Source organism: Peromyscus maniculatus, chromosome 3, assembly GCF_049852395.1.
Source record: "Peromyscus maniculatus bairdii isolate BWxNUB_F1_BW_parent chromosome 3, HU_Pman_BW_mat_3.1, whole genome shotgun sequence".
Classification (NCBI taxonomy): Eukaryota; Metazoa; Chordata; class Mammalia; order Rodentia; family Cricetidae; genus Peromyscus; species Peromyscus maniculatus.
In genome coordinates, this window is record NC_134854.1 from 28,515,314 (window position 1) to 28,533,213 (window position 17,900).

General features: G+C 42.7%; 1 protein-coding gene across 3 annotated transcripts in view; it reads left to right on the top strand.

Annotated features, from left to right (window-relative positions):
• The window catches only part of LOC107402876 (phosphatidylcholine translocator ABCB4), a 53,769-nt gene extending 53,198 nt beyond the window's left edge, over nucleotides 1–571 (top strand). For all 3 annotated transcript variants that reach the window (XM_076566299.1, XM_076566300.1, XM_076566302.1), the window contains one exon: nucleotides 314–571. In XM_076566299.1, coding sequence (XP_076422414.1) covers nucleotides 314–520 — 207 coding nt within the window. In that variant the 3' untranslated portion in view covers nucleotides 521–571. The remainder of the gene's footprint in view (nucleotides 1–313) is intronic.
• Nucleotides 572–17,900: the final 17,329 nt, after the last annotated feature.

Below are 17,900 nucleotides of genomic sequence, written 5' to 3' on the forward strand. Positions count from 1 at the left end.
TGTAAAACTGAAAAGGGCAAAAAAGGGGGGGGGGCAAATAAGTTGATATGGCAAGTAGTCAGAAAGTTTAAAAAATTGCAAGGGTCATTTGTATCGTGGGAGCCTGTTTCTAGTATAATTACAAGGTCAAACACAACAATGTAGATTACAATGGCAGCTCTATAAAATACACATGCATAAAGCCAAGTTCAAACAGATTAGAAAAAGGATTATGACCGTTGATGTTACCAGGAGGGCAAAACTTTAACTGTCATAGGATATTCACACTTGTTGCTGCAGCTATCAGTACAAAGCTCTCTTGACCTTTCAACAGGTTGTCCAGGAAGCCCTGGACAAAGCCAGGGAGGGCCGCACCTGCATTGTGATCGCTCATCGCCTGTCCACCATCCAGAACGCAGACTTGATCGTGGTGATTCAGAACGGCAAGGTCAAGGAGCATGGCACCCACCAGCAGCTGCTGGCACAGAAAGGCATCTACTTCTCAATGGTTAACATTCAGACTGGCGCACAGAACTTATGAACTCTTGTTACAGTGTATTTTTAAAATAAATTCAAATCATTTTACACTTTATGATGTGTAAAAGAAGTTTCTCATTGAAACTATAAAATATAGATCGGTAGATAAGGTATTATTCCACATCAGTTTCAAGCGTCAGCCTTGAGGCTTGTGTTACAGCATTTGACACTGGAGAGCTGGAAGCAACATCTATCTGCCTTGACAAAAGTGATATCTACCAGCTACGGTGTGGCTCTTTCTCTCTGAGCCATCGGCATCCTGCAGAGAGACCAGCAAAACTCAGGCTATGCATGAGAAGGATTAATAGAAATCCCAAACTAGGACAAGTTCCCATGGTTCTGAATAGGTAGGTATGGGACAGGTTGGGTTGGGAACAAGTTTCTGAGTACAAAGGGAAGTTAAATTTACCTCTGGAATTACATATGTGGAACAGGAAGTGTTGGTTGTTATGGCCATATTGATTGTTCATTTTTATTAGCACATTCCATCCTACATATTGACAGGGTGCCACCCTTGCCCATCCCCTCACAAACCCTTCCCAATCTCTAGTAATCCCTACTCTATGTGCAGGTGGTCAGGTCTAGCTCCACACAAGTGAGGGCATGCAGCACTCATATTTCTGTCGGGCTTACCTCACTTAATATCCACCCGCTCATCCATTTTGCTGCAAACGATGGCTTCATTTTCTCGGCATTTTTTCTTCTTATATTACTGGACATCAAACTTAGGTTAGGCATGCATTCTGGCACTATGCTACATGCCTAGATTTCTTTCATTCTTCTTTATAACTGAACACTATTCCACTATTAAATATAGCACATTTCTTTATGCATTTTTCTATTGACTGACATCTAGGCTGACTGTACTGCTTAGATCTTATGAATAATCCTGAATGAAGCATGGACATGTGGGGAAATATTTTGTATGCTCTCTCATTTACTTTTCTGTTGATGTTCTAAAACACCGACCATAACCAACTTGTGGGAGAAAGGGGTTGTTTTGGCTTACAGGTTTTAGTCCATCATCAAGGAAAACCAAGGCAGGAATGCAGAGGCAGTACCCGAAACAGGCCATGGAGGAATGCTGCTTACTGGTTAGCTTTCCATGGCTTGCTCCGCCTGTTTTTTTATACAACTCAGTCCCACCTGCCTGGGGGCAGCCCCACCCACACTGGCCCTCCCATACCAATCACGAATCACGAAAATGCCCCACAGACATGCCCATTCATCAACTGGTGGAGGCAGTTCCCCAGCTGAGGCTCCTCCTCCCAGCTGGATTAGCCAACCACGCTCGCTGCGTTCATGTCCACTGGATATATATGCAGAAGTGGATTAACTGGGTCATATGATGATTCTAGTTTCAGCTTTTTGAGGAATAGCTATCCTGTTCTCCACAATCCTAACAGTAAAATGTATTCCTACCAGCAGTGAATGAAAGTTCCCTTTTCGGCTGCATTTGTAAATTTTTGTTTTTCTTTATGTTTACAGGCATAGCTGGGCTGCTGCATTAGTGGCTTTTCTCCTCCTGTGATAAACTACTATGGTTCTCTGCTTCTCTCCATTCAGACTTTCCTTCTTTCGTTTCCCATATATGCAATGACTTTCTGTCTTGCTATGGACTTCCTCTCCTTTCACAATCTCCACTTTCTATTTCATAACCTACACACATAGATACACCTACCTAGATTCTGCACGTGTGGTACAGGACTACCTTCTGAGCCAAACTGCCACTACCTACAGGTCTCTGCCTGGGCTGCTCCCAACCATCCCAGCTGGGTCTTTGCCTGTTCATCTTCCTTCTGATGGAAGGTGTCTAAGAAATTGCTATTGCTGTTAGAAAACACCATGACTAACTTGGGAGGGAAGGGTTTATTTCAAGCTTATGGTTCTACATCACAGCCTATCACGAAAGGAACTCAGGGCAGGGACCTGGAGGCAGGAACTGAAGCAGAAGCCTTTCTAAAGAAAGAAATTGAAGAAGATATCAGAAAATGGAAGGATCTCCCATGCTCATGGATAGGTAGGATTAACATAGTAAAAATGGCAATCTTACCAAAAGCAATCTACAGATTCAATGCAATCCCCATCAAAATCCCAACACAATTCTTCACAGACTTGGAAAGAAAAATACTCAACTTTATATGGAAAAACAAAAGACCCAGGATAGCTAAAAGAATCCTATACGATAAAGCAACCCTTGGAGGCATCACCATCCCGGACCTCAAACTCTACTATAGAGCTATAGTAATAAAAACAGCTTGGTACTGGTATAAAAACCGACATACGGACCAATGGAATCGAATTGAAGACCCTGACATTAATCCATGCACATATCAACACCTGGTTTTTGACAAAGGAGCCAAAACTATACAATGGAACAAAGAAAGTATCTTCAACAAATGGTGCTGGCATAACTGGATGTCAATATGTAAAAGATTACAAATAGATCCATATCTGTCACCATGCACAAAACTCAAGTCCAAGTGGATCAAAGACCTAAACATAAATCCAGTTACACTAAACTTAATAGAAAAGAAGATAGGAAGCACTCTTGAACGCATTGGCACCGGAGACCATTTCCTAAATAAAACACCAACAGCACAGACCCTGAGCACAACCATTAATAAATGGGACCTCTCAAAACTGAGAAGCTTTTGCAGGGCAAAAGACACAGTCAATAAGACAAAAAGACAGCCAACAGATTGGGAAAAGATCTTCACCAACCCCACATCTGACAGAGGATTGATCTCCACAATATATAAAGAACTCAAGAAACTAGACATCAAAGCACTGAACAGTCCAATTAAAAAATGGGCTAAAGAGCTAAACAGAGAATTCACAAAACAAGAACTACAAATGGCTGAAAGACATTTAAAGAAATGCTCAACATCCTTAATCATCAGAGAAATGCAAATCAAAACGACTCTGAGATACCACCTTACACCTGTTAGAATGGCTAAGATCAAAAACACCAATGACAACCAATGTTGGAGAGGATGTGGAGCAAAGGGAACACTCCTCCACTGTTGGTGGGAATGTAAACTTGTACAACCACTATGGAAATCAGTATGGCGGTTTCTCAGAAAATTAGGAATCGAACTACCTCAAGACCCAGCCATCCCACTCTTGGGCATATACCCAAAGAATGCTGATACATACCATAAAGATACATGCTCAGCTATGTTCATAGCAGCACTATTTGTAATAGCCAGAACCTGGAAACAACCTAGATGCCCATCAACGGAAGAATGGATGAAAAAAATGTGGTACATATACACAATGGAGTACTACTCAGCAGAGAAAAACAATGAAAGCATGAAATTTGCAGGCAAATGGATGGAACTAGAAAAAATCATCCTGAGTGAGGTAACCCAAACCCAGAAAGACAGTTATGGTATGTACTCACTCATTGGTGGATTCTAGATATAAAATGAACAATCAGACCACAACCCATAGAACCATAGAGGCTATATATATAGCATGGAGGTCCCTAGGACGACTGTGGCATATAATAAATCTCAGTTTTACTCAATTATTGAAAAAAAAATAGCCAAATGAATGGAAACACATGAACTATGAACCAAAGACTGAGGGGCTCCCAGCTGGATCAGGCCCTCTGAATAGGTGAGACAGTTGATTGGCTTGATCAGTTTGGGAGGCATCTAGGCAGTGGGACCAAGTCCTGTGCTCATTCCATGAGTTGGCTGTTTGAAACCAGGAACTTATGCAGGGACACTTGGCTTAGTCTGGGAGGAAGGGACTGGACCTCCCTGGACTGATTCTACCAAGTCGATCACAGTCCTCGGGGGAGGACTTGTCCTGGAGGAGGTGGGAATGGAGGGTGGGCTGGGGGTAAGGGGAGGGCGTGGGAGGGGGGAGAATAGGGGAACCCATGGCTGATATGTAGAACTGAATGGTATTGTAAAATAAAAAATATATATCACAAAAAAAAAAAAGAAAGGCAGGCTGAAATTCAAAATAATATCCTTTATGATCTAAAAATAAATACATTTAAACCTAGAAAAAAAAAAAAAAAAAAAAAAAAAAAAAAAAAAAAAAAAGAAAACACCATGACTAACTTGGGAGGGAAGGGTTTATTTCAAGCTTATGGTTCTACATCACAGCCTATCACGAAAGGAACTCAGGGCAGGGACCTGGAGGCAGGAACTGAAGCAGAAGCCATGGGGGATGCTACTTAGTGGCTCACTCTTTGTGGCTTGCTCAGCCTGCTTCCTTGTAGCAACCAGGACTACCTGCCGAGGGGTGGAACTGCCCACAGTGACCTGGGCCATCCCACATCAATTATCAGTCAAGAAAATGAACCACAGGCTTGTCCACAGGCCAATCTAGTGGGAGCATTTTCTCATTAGAGGTTCCCTCTTTTACGACTCTAACCTGTATTGAGTTAATGCTAAAAACTAGCCAGCACTGAATGGCTGAGAAGGATGAGACCCTTACCTAAGTATCCAGCCTTCCAGCAGAGTGTTATGCAACTGTGCCTTAATTTCCCATTTTTCTTGGGGGAAGGGCTAGGTGATCCAAGTGGGGGAGGATGGAGGGAGGGAGCTCCACATACACAGCCACAGGGAGCCCATCAACCCTCCTGGGTGGAAACCTTCCGGTGTGGCTGCTTTAAGGTCAACTGTGCACCTGCCTGGAACCCCCATCCGTTGCTCTGTCTAATAAATTCATTGGTTCTCCTGGGTGAACTTTGATGGAATCATATCTCATTTTGTAGATCTTTGGAGAGGGAGTAGATGTTATTTATGTCTTCCCCAGAGACGAAATTTTAGTAACAGTATGTGAGAGAATGCAAGCAATATTTCTTTTACTGCTTCCTTTTTTAAAATACTAATTAGTTAATTAATTAATTTTCAGCCCTTATCTCAGTTTCCTCTCCCTCCTGCTCTCCTCCCAGCCCCTCCCCCAACTTCCCCCCATCCACTCCTCCTTTCTCTTCATAAAAAGGCAGCCCTCCCATGTATATCAGCTAGCCATGGTATATCAAGTTACAGTAAGACTAGCCACCTCCTACCCTATTAAGGCTGGGTGAGGCAACCCAGTAGGAGGGAAGGGTCCCAAGCACAGGGAACAGAGTCAGAGACACTGTTAGGAGTCCTACAAGAAGACCAAGCTACACAACTGTCACACACCTAGTTCTGTTCATTTCCCTACAGATACCACCATCTTATTCTGCTTTACAGCTGAATACAATTTTATTGTGTATATGCACCATGATTTCTTTATCCTTTCACTTGTTGAAGAACCTCTACAGTGATTTCATGTCTCAGCCAAGTGAAGAGTATGACTCTAACTATGGACGTGGTATTTCTGTGGTATGCTGTTTGTAGACTTAGAATCTTTGGGTGTGTGCCCAGGAGTGGTGTTGCTGGATGGCACTGTGGCTCCGCTTTTGGCTTTATGAGAGCCATCCCAACTCATTTCTGTGGTGGCTGCATCAGTGGACATCCCCACCAGCAATGCACCAGGCTCCTTCTTTCTCTGCATCTTTGCCATCCTTTATTGTTTGCCTTCCTGACGGCTGCCCGCTGACTGGGATGAGATGGCATATCGATGTAGTTTAGTTTGCTTTTGAGGCAGGGTCTCATGTAGTCCAGGCTGGCCTTGAATTTGCTGTTGCCCAGGCTGAATCCTCCAGAATGTTGGGAGTAGAGGTGTGTACCACAACACGCACATTCAGTGTTGCAGTTTGTTTTGGGTCTTTGTTTGTTTGTTTGTTTGTTTAGAGACAGAGTCTCACTGTGTAGCCCTTGCTGGCCTGGAATCCACAAAGATCCACTTGCCTTTGCCTCTCGGTGCTAGTATTAAAGGTATATGCCACCACGCTTAACTCTTCAATGTAGTTTTAATTTATATTTCCCTGACAACTAAAGATGTTGAATGATTTTCAAATATGTATTGGTTGTTTGTATTTCTTCCTTTAGAACTGTCATTAGCTCATTGATTGATTAGGGAGTTTTACAGTGTTTGGTTTTGGGAGTTATATGTAGATGGTAGATATTAGTCCCCTGTCTGATATGTAAATTGAGAGTTTGTAGGCTGTCTTTCTACACTCCTAATTGTTTCCTTCATTCTGCATGAGTTTTTTAATTTCATGTAATCCTATTTGTCAATTCCTGGAATTATTTCCTATGCTAGTGGAGTCTTTTTCAGAAAGTCATTGCTGATATCTATGGCTTAAAGTGGATACTATCATTGGCATTGTGATGGGGACCACACTAAAATATATTAATTTGGGTGGTGTAGACATTTTTTATGTTTTTATAATTTATGAAGGTGGGTAGTCCAAATGTTTCAAAATTTCTTTGGCACACTTATTATTTCATTGGTTAAGTTTATTTTTTATGAAGCTGTTGTCAATGAGATTTCTTTCCAAAATATTCATTCTTCACACATAGAAAAGCTACTGGATTTTGTATGTTAATAATGTGCCCTGATTCTTTACTGAATTCATTTGTCAGTTCTAACAGGCTTTTGATAAAGATTTGTGTTTTTCTTTTTTTTATATTAAACTATTATAATAAATAAATTCTATCCATTTTACATACCAACCACATATCCCCCTCTCCTCCTGCCCCTCCAGCCTTCCCTCCCCTTCCCACTCTTCATTCCCACCTCCTCCAAGGCAGGGTCTCCCACGAGGAGTCAGCAGAGCCCGGTACATTCAGTTGCGCAGGTCCAAGGCTGCGCAAGGTGACTCACCATAGGAACTAGGCTCCAAAAAGCCTGCTCATGCACCAGGGATGGATCCCAATCCCATTGCCCCAAACAGTTCAAGCTAAACAACTGTCTCACCTATCCAGAGGGCCTAGTCCAGTCCCATGGGGGCTCCACAGCTATTGGTCCACAATTCATGGGTTTCCACTAGTGTGGCTGGCTATCTCTGTACATTTTCCCATCATGATCTCAATGTCCCTTGCTCATAGAATCCCTCCTCTCATTGATTGGACTCCCTGGAGCTCACCCTGTTACCCGGCCATGGCTCTCTGCATCTGCTTCCATCAGTAACTGGGTGAAGGCTCTATGATGACAGTTAGGATATTCACTATTCTGATTACTGGAATAGGCCAGTTCAGTCACTCTCTTGACGGGTGGGGCCATCCTTGTGAATTCCTGAGAACTTCTCTAGCACCCTGTTTCTCCCTATTCCCATGATGTCTTCATTTATCATGATATCTCTTTCCTTGCTCTCCCTCTCTGTCCCTGTTCCAACTCGAACCTCCTATTCCCTTATGTTCTCGTCCCCCATTCCTTGCCCTCTGTTACCCCTCAACCACAGTTTGCTCATGTAGATCTCATCTATTTCTCCTTCGCTGGGCTATCTATGTGTCCCTCTTAGGGTCCTCCTTGTTAGCTAGCTTCTCTGGAGCTGTGAGTTGTAGTCTGGTTATCCTTTACTTTACATCTAGTATCCACTTATGAGTGAGTACATGCCATGTTTGTCCTGCTGAGTTTGGGTTACCTCACTCAGGATGATATTTTCTAGTTTCATCCATTTGCTTGCAAATTTCATGATGTCATTGTGTTTTACTGCTGACTAATAAATACTCCATTGTGTATATGTACCACATTTTCTTTATCTATTCTTCAGTTGAGGGCATCCAGGTTGTTTCCAGGTTCTGGCTGTTACAAATAATGATGCTATGAACATAGTTCAGTGTCCTTGTGGTGTAATTGAGCATTCCTTGGGTATATGCCCAAGAGTGATATAGCTGGGTCTTGCGGTAGATTGATTCCCAATTTTCTGAGAAACAGCCATACTGATTTCCAAAGTGGCTGTACAAACTTGCATTCCCACCAACAGTGGAGGAGTGTTCCCCTTGCTCCACATCCTCTCCAACATAAGCTGTCTTCTGTGTTTTTGATTGTAGCCATTCTGACAGGTGTAAGATGGTATCTCAGAGTCGTTTTGATTTGCATTTCCCTGATGACTAAGGATGTTGAAAATGTCTTTAAATGGATCTCAGCCATTTGAGATTCTTCTGTTGAGAATTCTCTGTTTAGTTCTGTAGCCCATTTTTTGGTATTTTGATGTCTAGTTTCTTGAATTCTATATATTTTGGAGATCAGCCCTCTGTCAGATGTGGGGTTGGTGAAGATCTTTTACCATTCTGTAGGCTGTAGTTTTGTCTTATTGGCCGTGTCCTTTGCCCTACAAAAGTTTCTCAGTTTTAAGAGGTTCTATTTATTTATTTACTTTTTTTTTTGGAGACAGGGTTTCTCTGTGTAGCTTTGGAGCCTGTCCTGGAACTCACTCTTGTGGTGGTAATCTAATTGTACTGAATTATTATTTTGATTGTATGTTAATAAATAAAGTTGTCTGGGGGTCAGAGCTATTAGAGCCATAGCAAGAGTGTGGCGGTAGTGGCACACGCCTTTAATCCCATAGATATCTGTGTGTTCAGGGTCAGAGCTATTAGAGCCATAGCAAGAGTGTGGCGATGGTGGCACACGCCTTTAATCCCATAAGATCTCTGTGTGTTCAGGGATACAGCCAGCATTGGAGACATATGCCTTTAAGACCTAGGGGGCTGTACATTCAGACAGTGACGAGGCAGTCATGTGTTTGGGTTTACAACCAATGAGAAGGCAGAACAACATACTATAAAAAAATGAACCGACAGGAAGTAGGTCTCTTTCGCGAAGCTGGGACAGCAGGAGGAAGGGTGAGATTTTAGCTCTGAGCTCTGACCTCTCGGCTTTCTCTTTTACATTGTTTCTGTGTTTCTTATTTAATAAGACGGTTGGTTACAACGACACACTCTGTAGCCCAAGCTGGCCTCAAGCTCACAGAGATCCACCTGGCTCTGCCTCTGAAGTGCTGGGATTAAAGGAGTGCACCACCACCACCTGGTGAGGTCCCATTTATTAATTGTTGCTTCCAGTGTCTGTGCTACTGGTGTTATATTTAGGAAGTGATCTCCTGTGCCAATGTGTTCAAGACTACTTCCTACTTTCTCTTCTATCAGGTTCAGTATAACTGGATTTATGTTGAGGTCGTTGATCCATTTGGACTTGAATTTTGTTCATGGTGACAGATATGGATCTATATGCAGTTTTCTATATGTTCACATCCAGTTATGCCAGCACCATTTGTTGAAGATGCTTTCTTTTTTCCATTGTACAGTTTTGGCTTCTTTTTCAAAAATCAGGTGTTCATAGGTATGCAACAGAGTCAGAGACAACTCTTGCTCCCACTGTTAGATGTCTCATAAGAAGACTGAGTTACACAACTATAACATGTGTGCAGAGTGCCTAGGGCAGCCCTATACAGTCTCCCTGGTTGTAGGTTCAGTCTCTATGAGACCCTAGGTCCAGATTAGTTGATTCTGTGGGTTTTCTTGTGATGTCCTTGACCCCTCTGGCTCCTACAATCCTTCCTCCCTTGTAGTCAGACTTCTTTTCAGCTGCCAGCCCCAAATAATGACACAGAGACTGATTATTAATTATGAAAGCTTGGCCTTTAGCTTAGGCTTGTTACTGACTAGCTCTTATAACTCAAGTTAACCTGTTTCTATTAATCTATGTTTTGCCACATGGCTCTTTTTTTTTCCTCCATAATGTATGTCCGCCTTCCTCAGTGTCTTGCTGGCATCTCCTGTGCACCTAGATTCATCCTGAGTTCCCCTCTCTCCCTGGAAGTCCCACCTATTCTCTCCTTTCTACTATTGGCCATTCAGCTCCTTATTAAACCAATCATAATGGCATATCTTCACACATTGTAAACAAATATCCTGCAACATCCTGCATCTTCTGCAGGATTCTCCAAGCTCCACCTAATGCTTTGCTGTGGGTCTCTACATATGCTTCCATCAGCTGCTGGGGTAAGCCTCTCTGATGATGATTGGTCTATGAGTATAGCAGAGTATCATTAGGAATCATTTCATTGACTTTTTTTTGCCAGTCCTGTTTGGTTCTAACCTAGGTCTTTGGGGTGTCCAGCCTCTGGGTCCTGACCCTCCAGGCAGTGTCAGGGGAGGAACCCCTTTTGTGGTATGGATCTCAAGCTGGGCCAGTCACTGGTTGGCCACTCCTACAATTTCTGTGCCACCTTTACTCCAGCACATCTTGTAGGCAGGTCAGATTGTAGGTTACAGGTTATGTGGCTGGGTGGGTGTTCCAGTCCCTCCACTGAAGGTCTTGCCTGGTTATAGGAGATGGCTAGTTCAGGCTCCATATCCCCCATTGCTAGGAGTCTTAGGTAGGGTCAGCTTCATAGATTCCTGGGAGTTTCCATTGCACTAAGTTTCTAGCTCTCCCCAGAGATGCCCTCTCTTGCTTGATTCTATCGACTCCCTTGGTGGGAGGGGTGAGAAGGTGCAGCAGCAATGGCATACACACTGGAGTCAATTGAGGGCAAACAACAAACTTGTTTATTCAATAACAGTGAAGGCCTTATATTCCTTCCCCCCAGCACCCAGTCTGTGTCACAATCTGGTGGCATTGTGTGGTCTTCCCTCATTAGCTGGGCATGATCAGGAACTCTGACAGTGATCAGGAACTCTGACAGCAACCAGGAACTCTTGACAGCACCTGTTGCTAGGCCTTCAGGCAGACTTCAGATTGACTCATAAGGAAATATGTTATGTGCATGTCTTGGCAACTGGTTTGAGTCAATTTCCTTGATCCTATGGGCCTATCCTACTACAGCCCCCCAATTCCAACTGTCTTTCCCAGTACTCTCTCCTTCCCCCTCCCCCATCTGATGCTTCCTGTTCCCATCCCCACCCACCCCCATCCAGACCCCTCCCCCATCCACCATCAATGTCTATTCTATTTTCCCTTCACAATGAGATTCACATACACCCTACTCCCATGCCCCACCCCCACTTGAGCCCTCCATGTTACTTAGCTTCTCTGGGTCTGTGGATTATAGCATGATTCTCCTTTACTTTATGGCTAATATTCAATTACAAATGAGTACCTGCCATGTTGTCTTTCTGGGTCTGGGTTTCCTCACTCAAGGTGATCTTTTCTAGTTCCTTCTATTTGACAGCAAATTTCATGATGCCATTGTTTTTAATAGCTGTGTAATACTCCACTGTGTTCATTTTTCTTTATCCATTCTTCAGCTGATGAATGTCTAGGTGGTTTCCAGCTTTGGGCGATGATGAATGAAGCTGCCATGAACATAGTTGAGCAAGTGTCTTTAGGGTATAGTGGAGCATACTTTGGGTGTACACCCAGGAGTGGTACAGCCAAGTCTTGAGGTAGATTGATTCCCAATTTTCTGAGAAACCACCACATTGATTTCCAAAATGGCTATACCAGTTTGGACTCTCGCCAGCAATAGGAGTGTTTGCTTTGCTCCACATCCTCACCAACATGAGCTGTCACTTGTGTTTTTGATCTTAGCCATTTTGACAGGTGTAAGGATGGAATCTCAAAGTCAGTTTGATTTGCATTTCCCTGGTGGCTAAGTGTTGGAGCCCATTTTTAGGTTTCCTATTGGCTTTACCCAGCAAGTCTGCATAGAGAGGATGATTGGACCACTGGCCTGAGTGTGAGTGTCTGAGATGGTCTGCACTTAGCTGTGCTGGGGGGAGGTCTTTTGCTCAATCCCTTGGCATTCCTTTAAATACCCTAGGGCAGAGACAGTCAAGGCCCGATAGATTAGGATCCAAGCCCTCTCGAGGCTATCCTGTATTTTCTATCTATTTCTCTCCCCTCTGTCCTTCTAACTAATATTTCCTGCTGTTTCTACTCAAAAGTATTCTGGGGAAATGTAGGGGTGAGGGGTGGCACGCCACAGATGGCGCCTGAACAGGGATTAAGAAAAAAAAAATATGTATTTATCCAGACTGCTTGGTGAAAGTAGTAGGAGGCCCTGCCACTTAAAGAAGAGGGCTCCGTCCAGTTTTTTAGTGAAAAAAGTTAAATGGGGCAGGGGGTTTTATCTGAGAGAGAGAGAGAGAGAGAGAGAGAGAGAGAGAGAGAGAGAGAGAACAAAAAACAAAAAACAGACTGGAAGGATGTCCGAGAATAAGGCCACAGTGTAGAATCTTCTCTTTCAAGATTTCTCTCTTTCTGTCTCTCTCTTAATTTCTATCTATGAAAAATAAGGAAAGTAGGAAATAGATGTATAGTGTAGGAAAAACTTAGGAGAGTAAGGTAGTGTAGAAAAAGATTAGAAAAATAGCATAAAGAAAACTTAGGATAAGATAGGCAACTAGCCAGGGAAACTAAGGCTTTAATTTTCTAACTTTGGGGCTATGAATGCAAACTGGGAAAAAAAAAAATCTATCCTCTTTGAGTTTATCAGGCAGATAAAAGATTCCTAATTAAAGCTTTTGCCCTGGGGACAGCTGAAATGCTAAGTTCAAGCAGCAGAGGAAAGAGATTTCTCCTGTAGCAGATGTGGACAGATGAACTCTGCTCCATCAGCAGTGCCTGAGAAAACTTGTATAACACCTCACCAACAGAATTAGTTTTCTCCTGGCCACGAAACCAAAAAGTTTAGAGAACAGAAGTTTTGGGAAAACTTGAGTTTCTCACTCAAACTAAAAGCTTTCTTAGAAAAAAAACTTTATCTCTCTCTAAAAAACTAAAAAGCCTTTCAGAACTTTCACCCTCAGATTTTCTTTGTGTAAGGACAAAAATAAGAATCACCTGGAGGTATTATGGGAAATCACCTGTGATTCGCTCTAAGCAAAAACAACAAACCTCTTAGAACAGGGCATACCCTCTCTAAGTTCTGTCTTTCTTTCAAGCCAGAAAAAACAGCAGCCAGAAGTTCCCTATGGTTATAGCCTAGCGAAAAAAAGTGCAGGTAGAAAGCCAAAGCAGGGACAGCTCCCCAAAAGGTAAAGAGCTGGGGGTAGGGGCTGCTGGTGAGAAGGAAGCAATGGAAAATTTAAAAATCCTCCCCGCAACGAGGGAGGCAGGGCTTGAGTTCCCAAAAATCCCTCTTCTAAGCTCTGTCTCTTCAGGCCATTAGAAAATCCCCCTGCAGCTAGAACCTCTCCATAGACGTGGGAAAGTGCTGGTGGGGAGCCACACTGAGCCAAATGGGGCAGGAACTGCTGGCATGGTAGAAGCGGTAAAAGCCAAGCCTTTCAACCATGGCTGCAGCTGAGACATCAGGGGCTTTGTTTCTAGGTGTCTATCGGGATGAAAAGGTCTCTCATAATCACCCTGGCACAAAGATCCCCTGAAGCAATGCAGAGCCTCTCTGTCAGCATTTTATCTTCGCTTCTAACCAACAACTGAGACGCGATTAGCCAGCACCTTTGAGTGTGAGTGCATTCCAGGGATTCTAGGGTTGCTGCGGTTGTCAGCTTCCTTGAGCGTGGAGCCGAGGCAGAAAGGTGCAGGACCCAGGGGAAAACCGCTATAGTACAAGCAAAGTCAAGGCACGTGGGAACAGCACAGTCGCCAGCCTTCCTGCAAGCCCTGAGTTGGTAGGTGGGGCTGCACAGCATCCATGGCTGCAAAAAGAAATCTCTCTGAGAAAAGTTCTTTTCTATCAGAGAAAAGACCTTTCTGAGAAAAGCTTTGTATCAAACACTTTTGGTTTCCTCCACTGATAAGCTCTGAACATATGCGGACAAACCAGCTTGGGAACTGGTTCAGGTGAAAGGCCTGGTTAGGGAAATACCCCTGGCCTAATGAGAGCTTAGGGATAACAAAAACCTCCCCAGATAAAAAAGCAAAAGCTTGATTTCAGTCTGAACACAGACCATACAGACCCTGAAAACAGAAACAGGGAAGGAACAGATTCCTCTCCTAAAGGTGCAGGACCTGGGGAAAGCTGCTAGAGTTTGAGGCTGATTCAGGGAGAAAAGCTCCTATCTCCAGAAGCAGCTAGCCGAGGAACAGAGTCACAGCCTGAGGCATCTGAAGCTCTGCATCTGGGAAGAAGAAACAAGCAGGACTAGATACAGATTTATCAGGGAAAGTCTCTCTGAAGGAGCTGCAGGGAAGTTTGCTTTAATGCTTTTGTTCCTTTTCACTGACTGGCTGGGCAAATGAACAAGCCCTGAGGGAGTTGTAGTATCAGGGATGCCTCTGTGCACACTAATGGGGCAGGTGTGATTCTGATCCGGGGCCAGTATCAGATGAAAGAAAAATACCTATTAAGGCCAACTTGGGGAGACCAGAAACCTTTTGACTCAAGAAACCTCCCATAGTAAAGAAAAATCTTGTTTACTCTTGATTTTTCAATATGAAAGCAAGCCTGGTAAAAAGAAACCAGAAGTTGACTCCTGGACTTGAAAAGAACTATGGGAATGGAGTTCGAAAGGTAGCTCATAACAGTGATAAGAGAAATGCATTCTGGGAAAGGTAGTTTTTCCACTAAAGATAGGGATATTGCCTGGAAAAACTGCTTTTTCTAATTAAAATGACGTTCATAGTAAACTTAAAATACAACTTTTAAACAATTAAGAAGGTGGAAAATTGAGAGTTTGTTGAATGTCATCTCCTATGAAAAACTGTAAGGAAATGGAGCTCAGATCTGTGCAGCTTTTGGCTTTTGACTCCTTTGAGAAAATGCCGTATATTGCCTAATAGTTGTGCAAAACTTTTGCTAAGAGCTTTGCAGCAGTTCAGTATGGTAATTTTGCCCTCATTCTGAAGTGAAGCTTTTTTGTAGAGCAAACTGAAAGTTCTGCCATAACAGAAACATTTGTCTGAATTATGGCATAGGGAAGCTGTTATGAATTTGGGTAAAGGGACAGTCCCTAGCTAAGAAGCCATTTACCATAGGATAATTCTCTGCTGATTCTGGAATGGCTGAGATAGCCTGTTGAGAAAGATGACTGGGAAAAAATAACTTCACCCCAAGGATTATAGCCTTAACAACACTACATTGTACAAAGAGCTAAGTCACTTAAAAATACATTATGCCCCTTAGAAGGTTTTTCTTCTCATTATCTTTTCTTCTAATTCTCTTTTTTGGGTTTGAAATGAAGTCCAAAGAAAATTACTCTCTGTCTTGTTGGAAGATAATGTAAATGCTGAGAAATCTTTAGGTGTTTGCTAAGTTAGATATGTGCTAAGGTAGTCCTATAGAATTTCTTTACGAATATAAGCTTGTAAGAAGTATAAATAAGTATATGTTAAATGTGAGTTTGTGAAAAGTGTAAATGTTGAATGTGAGTCTATGCTAAATGTAAATGGTGAAGGAATCTGGGACACAGAAAACAGCATCCCTAGCAGACTGCAAGCTGGCAGTCTGAGCAGTTTCAGTAAGAATGGTGGATGCCAGAGCCAGGCATCTGCAGCTGAGATCCATGGAACATCAACGCAGCACAGAAAAACCTGAGCTAGTAGCAAAAATGTTGCAGTTTTTATTTGATGGCTAAAGAAAGTCTCTTTTGAGAGGACTTTGCACCAACCAGCTCTTATGGAACCAATAGCTCTCACCCTGAAGGAAAAACTGCCATAAAAATGCTACTGTAACTAAAAATGTCTCTGGCCTGAGAACAAAAGTTGCAGACACTTGTTTGAACTAAAATGATTAACTGCAAAAAGTTTTGGTTGTCATGGGAATAGGAAGAAGCAGAGTACTAGGGAGGTCCCCAGGAATCCACAGGATGACTCCACCACAGACTACTGGCAATGGTCAAGAGGGTGCCTGAGTTGACCTACTCTGGTGATTGGATAGCTGAATACCCTAACTGTCATCATAGAACCCTCATCCAGTGACTGATGGAAGTAGATGCAGAGATTCACTGCCAGGTCCCAGTTGGAGCTCCAGGAGTCCAATCGACGAGAGAGAGAGAGGAGGGATTATATGAGCAAGAGATATCGAGGCCATGATTAGAAAAAGTACAGAGACAACTAGCCAAACTAGTGGAAACACATGAACTATGGACCAATAGCTGAGAAGCCCCCATGGTACTGGACTAGGCCCTCTGGATAAGTGAGACAGTTGTTTAGCGTGAACTGTTTAGGGGACCCCCAGGCAGTGGGACTGGGACCTGTCCCTAGTGCATGAGCTTGCTTTTTGGAATCTAGGGCCTATGGTGAGACACTTTGTGCAGCCTTGGTGCAGGGAGGAGGAGATTGGACCTGCTTCAATGGAATATACCAGGCTCTGCTGACTCCTTATGGGAGACCTTGCCTTGGAGGAGGTGGGAATGGGGGGTGGGGTGGGTGGGAAGGCTGGGGGTGGAAGGAGGGAGGATGGGGGAATCTGTGGTTGATATGTAAAATAAATAGAAAATCTCTTAATAAAAAAAGAAAATAAAAAACATGTTTTGGTTGTAAAACATTTCTTCATATTTGGAAGTGGAAGTCTAGTACCAGAATTTATTTGAACTTTTGAACTTAAAAAAAATGAGATTAAAAACTACAAAAAGGTTTTGGTTATAGGTTTCTTTATGTTTGGAAGGCTGGTACCAGAATTTATTATTTGAATTTTGTGACTTAAGAAATGAGTTGGACAGTAATGATTTCATTGCAATGGTACAGTTTGAACTTACTTATGCATATAGACTCTATCCATGGTGAAGATTTGGAACTGTTTTATAGAATTATTTGTGTTAAAATGGAATTGTTTAAATGGAGAAATGTATTTTTTCTACCTAGGTTCAAGATGCAGTTTTATGTATGCATATATGCTTTACTAACTGTGGTGATTCGTGAATTGTTTTGTGTTAAAAATGGGACTGTTTTACAGAATTGTTTATGTAAAAATGGAACTTCTTCAAAATGGAACTGTTTAGAGAAGTTTGTTTTTTTTTCTAAAAAATTATAAAGAAAAGGCAGAGTGTAATTATTCATCAGTCTATTTAATTTAAAAAATATTTTAGTGTTACCTGAGAGAATTAATGTTATGTTTTGTATAGTTCTATTATTTTTGAATGTGATTTTTTTTTTTAATCGAATGTGTATCTCTGAATCAGAAACTTTCCTTCCTTTGCATTCAGCGTTTTTATTACTGAGGGGCCTTGCGGATTGAGCTCAGGTTCTTCTGCTGCACAAGTACTTCACTATCTCCCAGTCTCCATTCCTTACCTTGTGTTTTGTACCTGCAAGTCCCTCATCTAAGTCCTTTCCTAGAGTTGTTTTCCTTTGGAGGCACACTGCCTTGTTTTCTACAGTCCTTTCACAGCTGCTGAGGTTATCTGGTAAACGAAGGTGATCTCCTCTGTGTCTGCCCTTAGCAGCTTACTCCTGAAAATGTACACTGGGGTACTGATTTCCCATAGGTGTTGGCTTTAATTCCAGGTGGGCACCATAGTGTTGTCTCAGACGTTTTCTTTAGCTGTGTTTCATTTGAAGACAAAGTGCTTACCTTGGTGGAATTGTCTCTGCAGAGCATCGAAAGCGGGACACTTGACAGAGCAGGGAGGTGTGGTCCAGGTTCTGGCTGTGAGGTGCTCAGGCGTAGCTCACCTTACAGTGGAAGTGGGGGG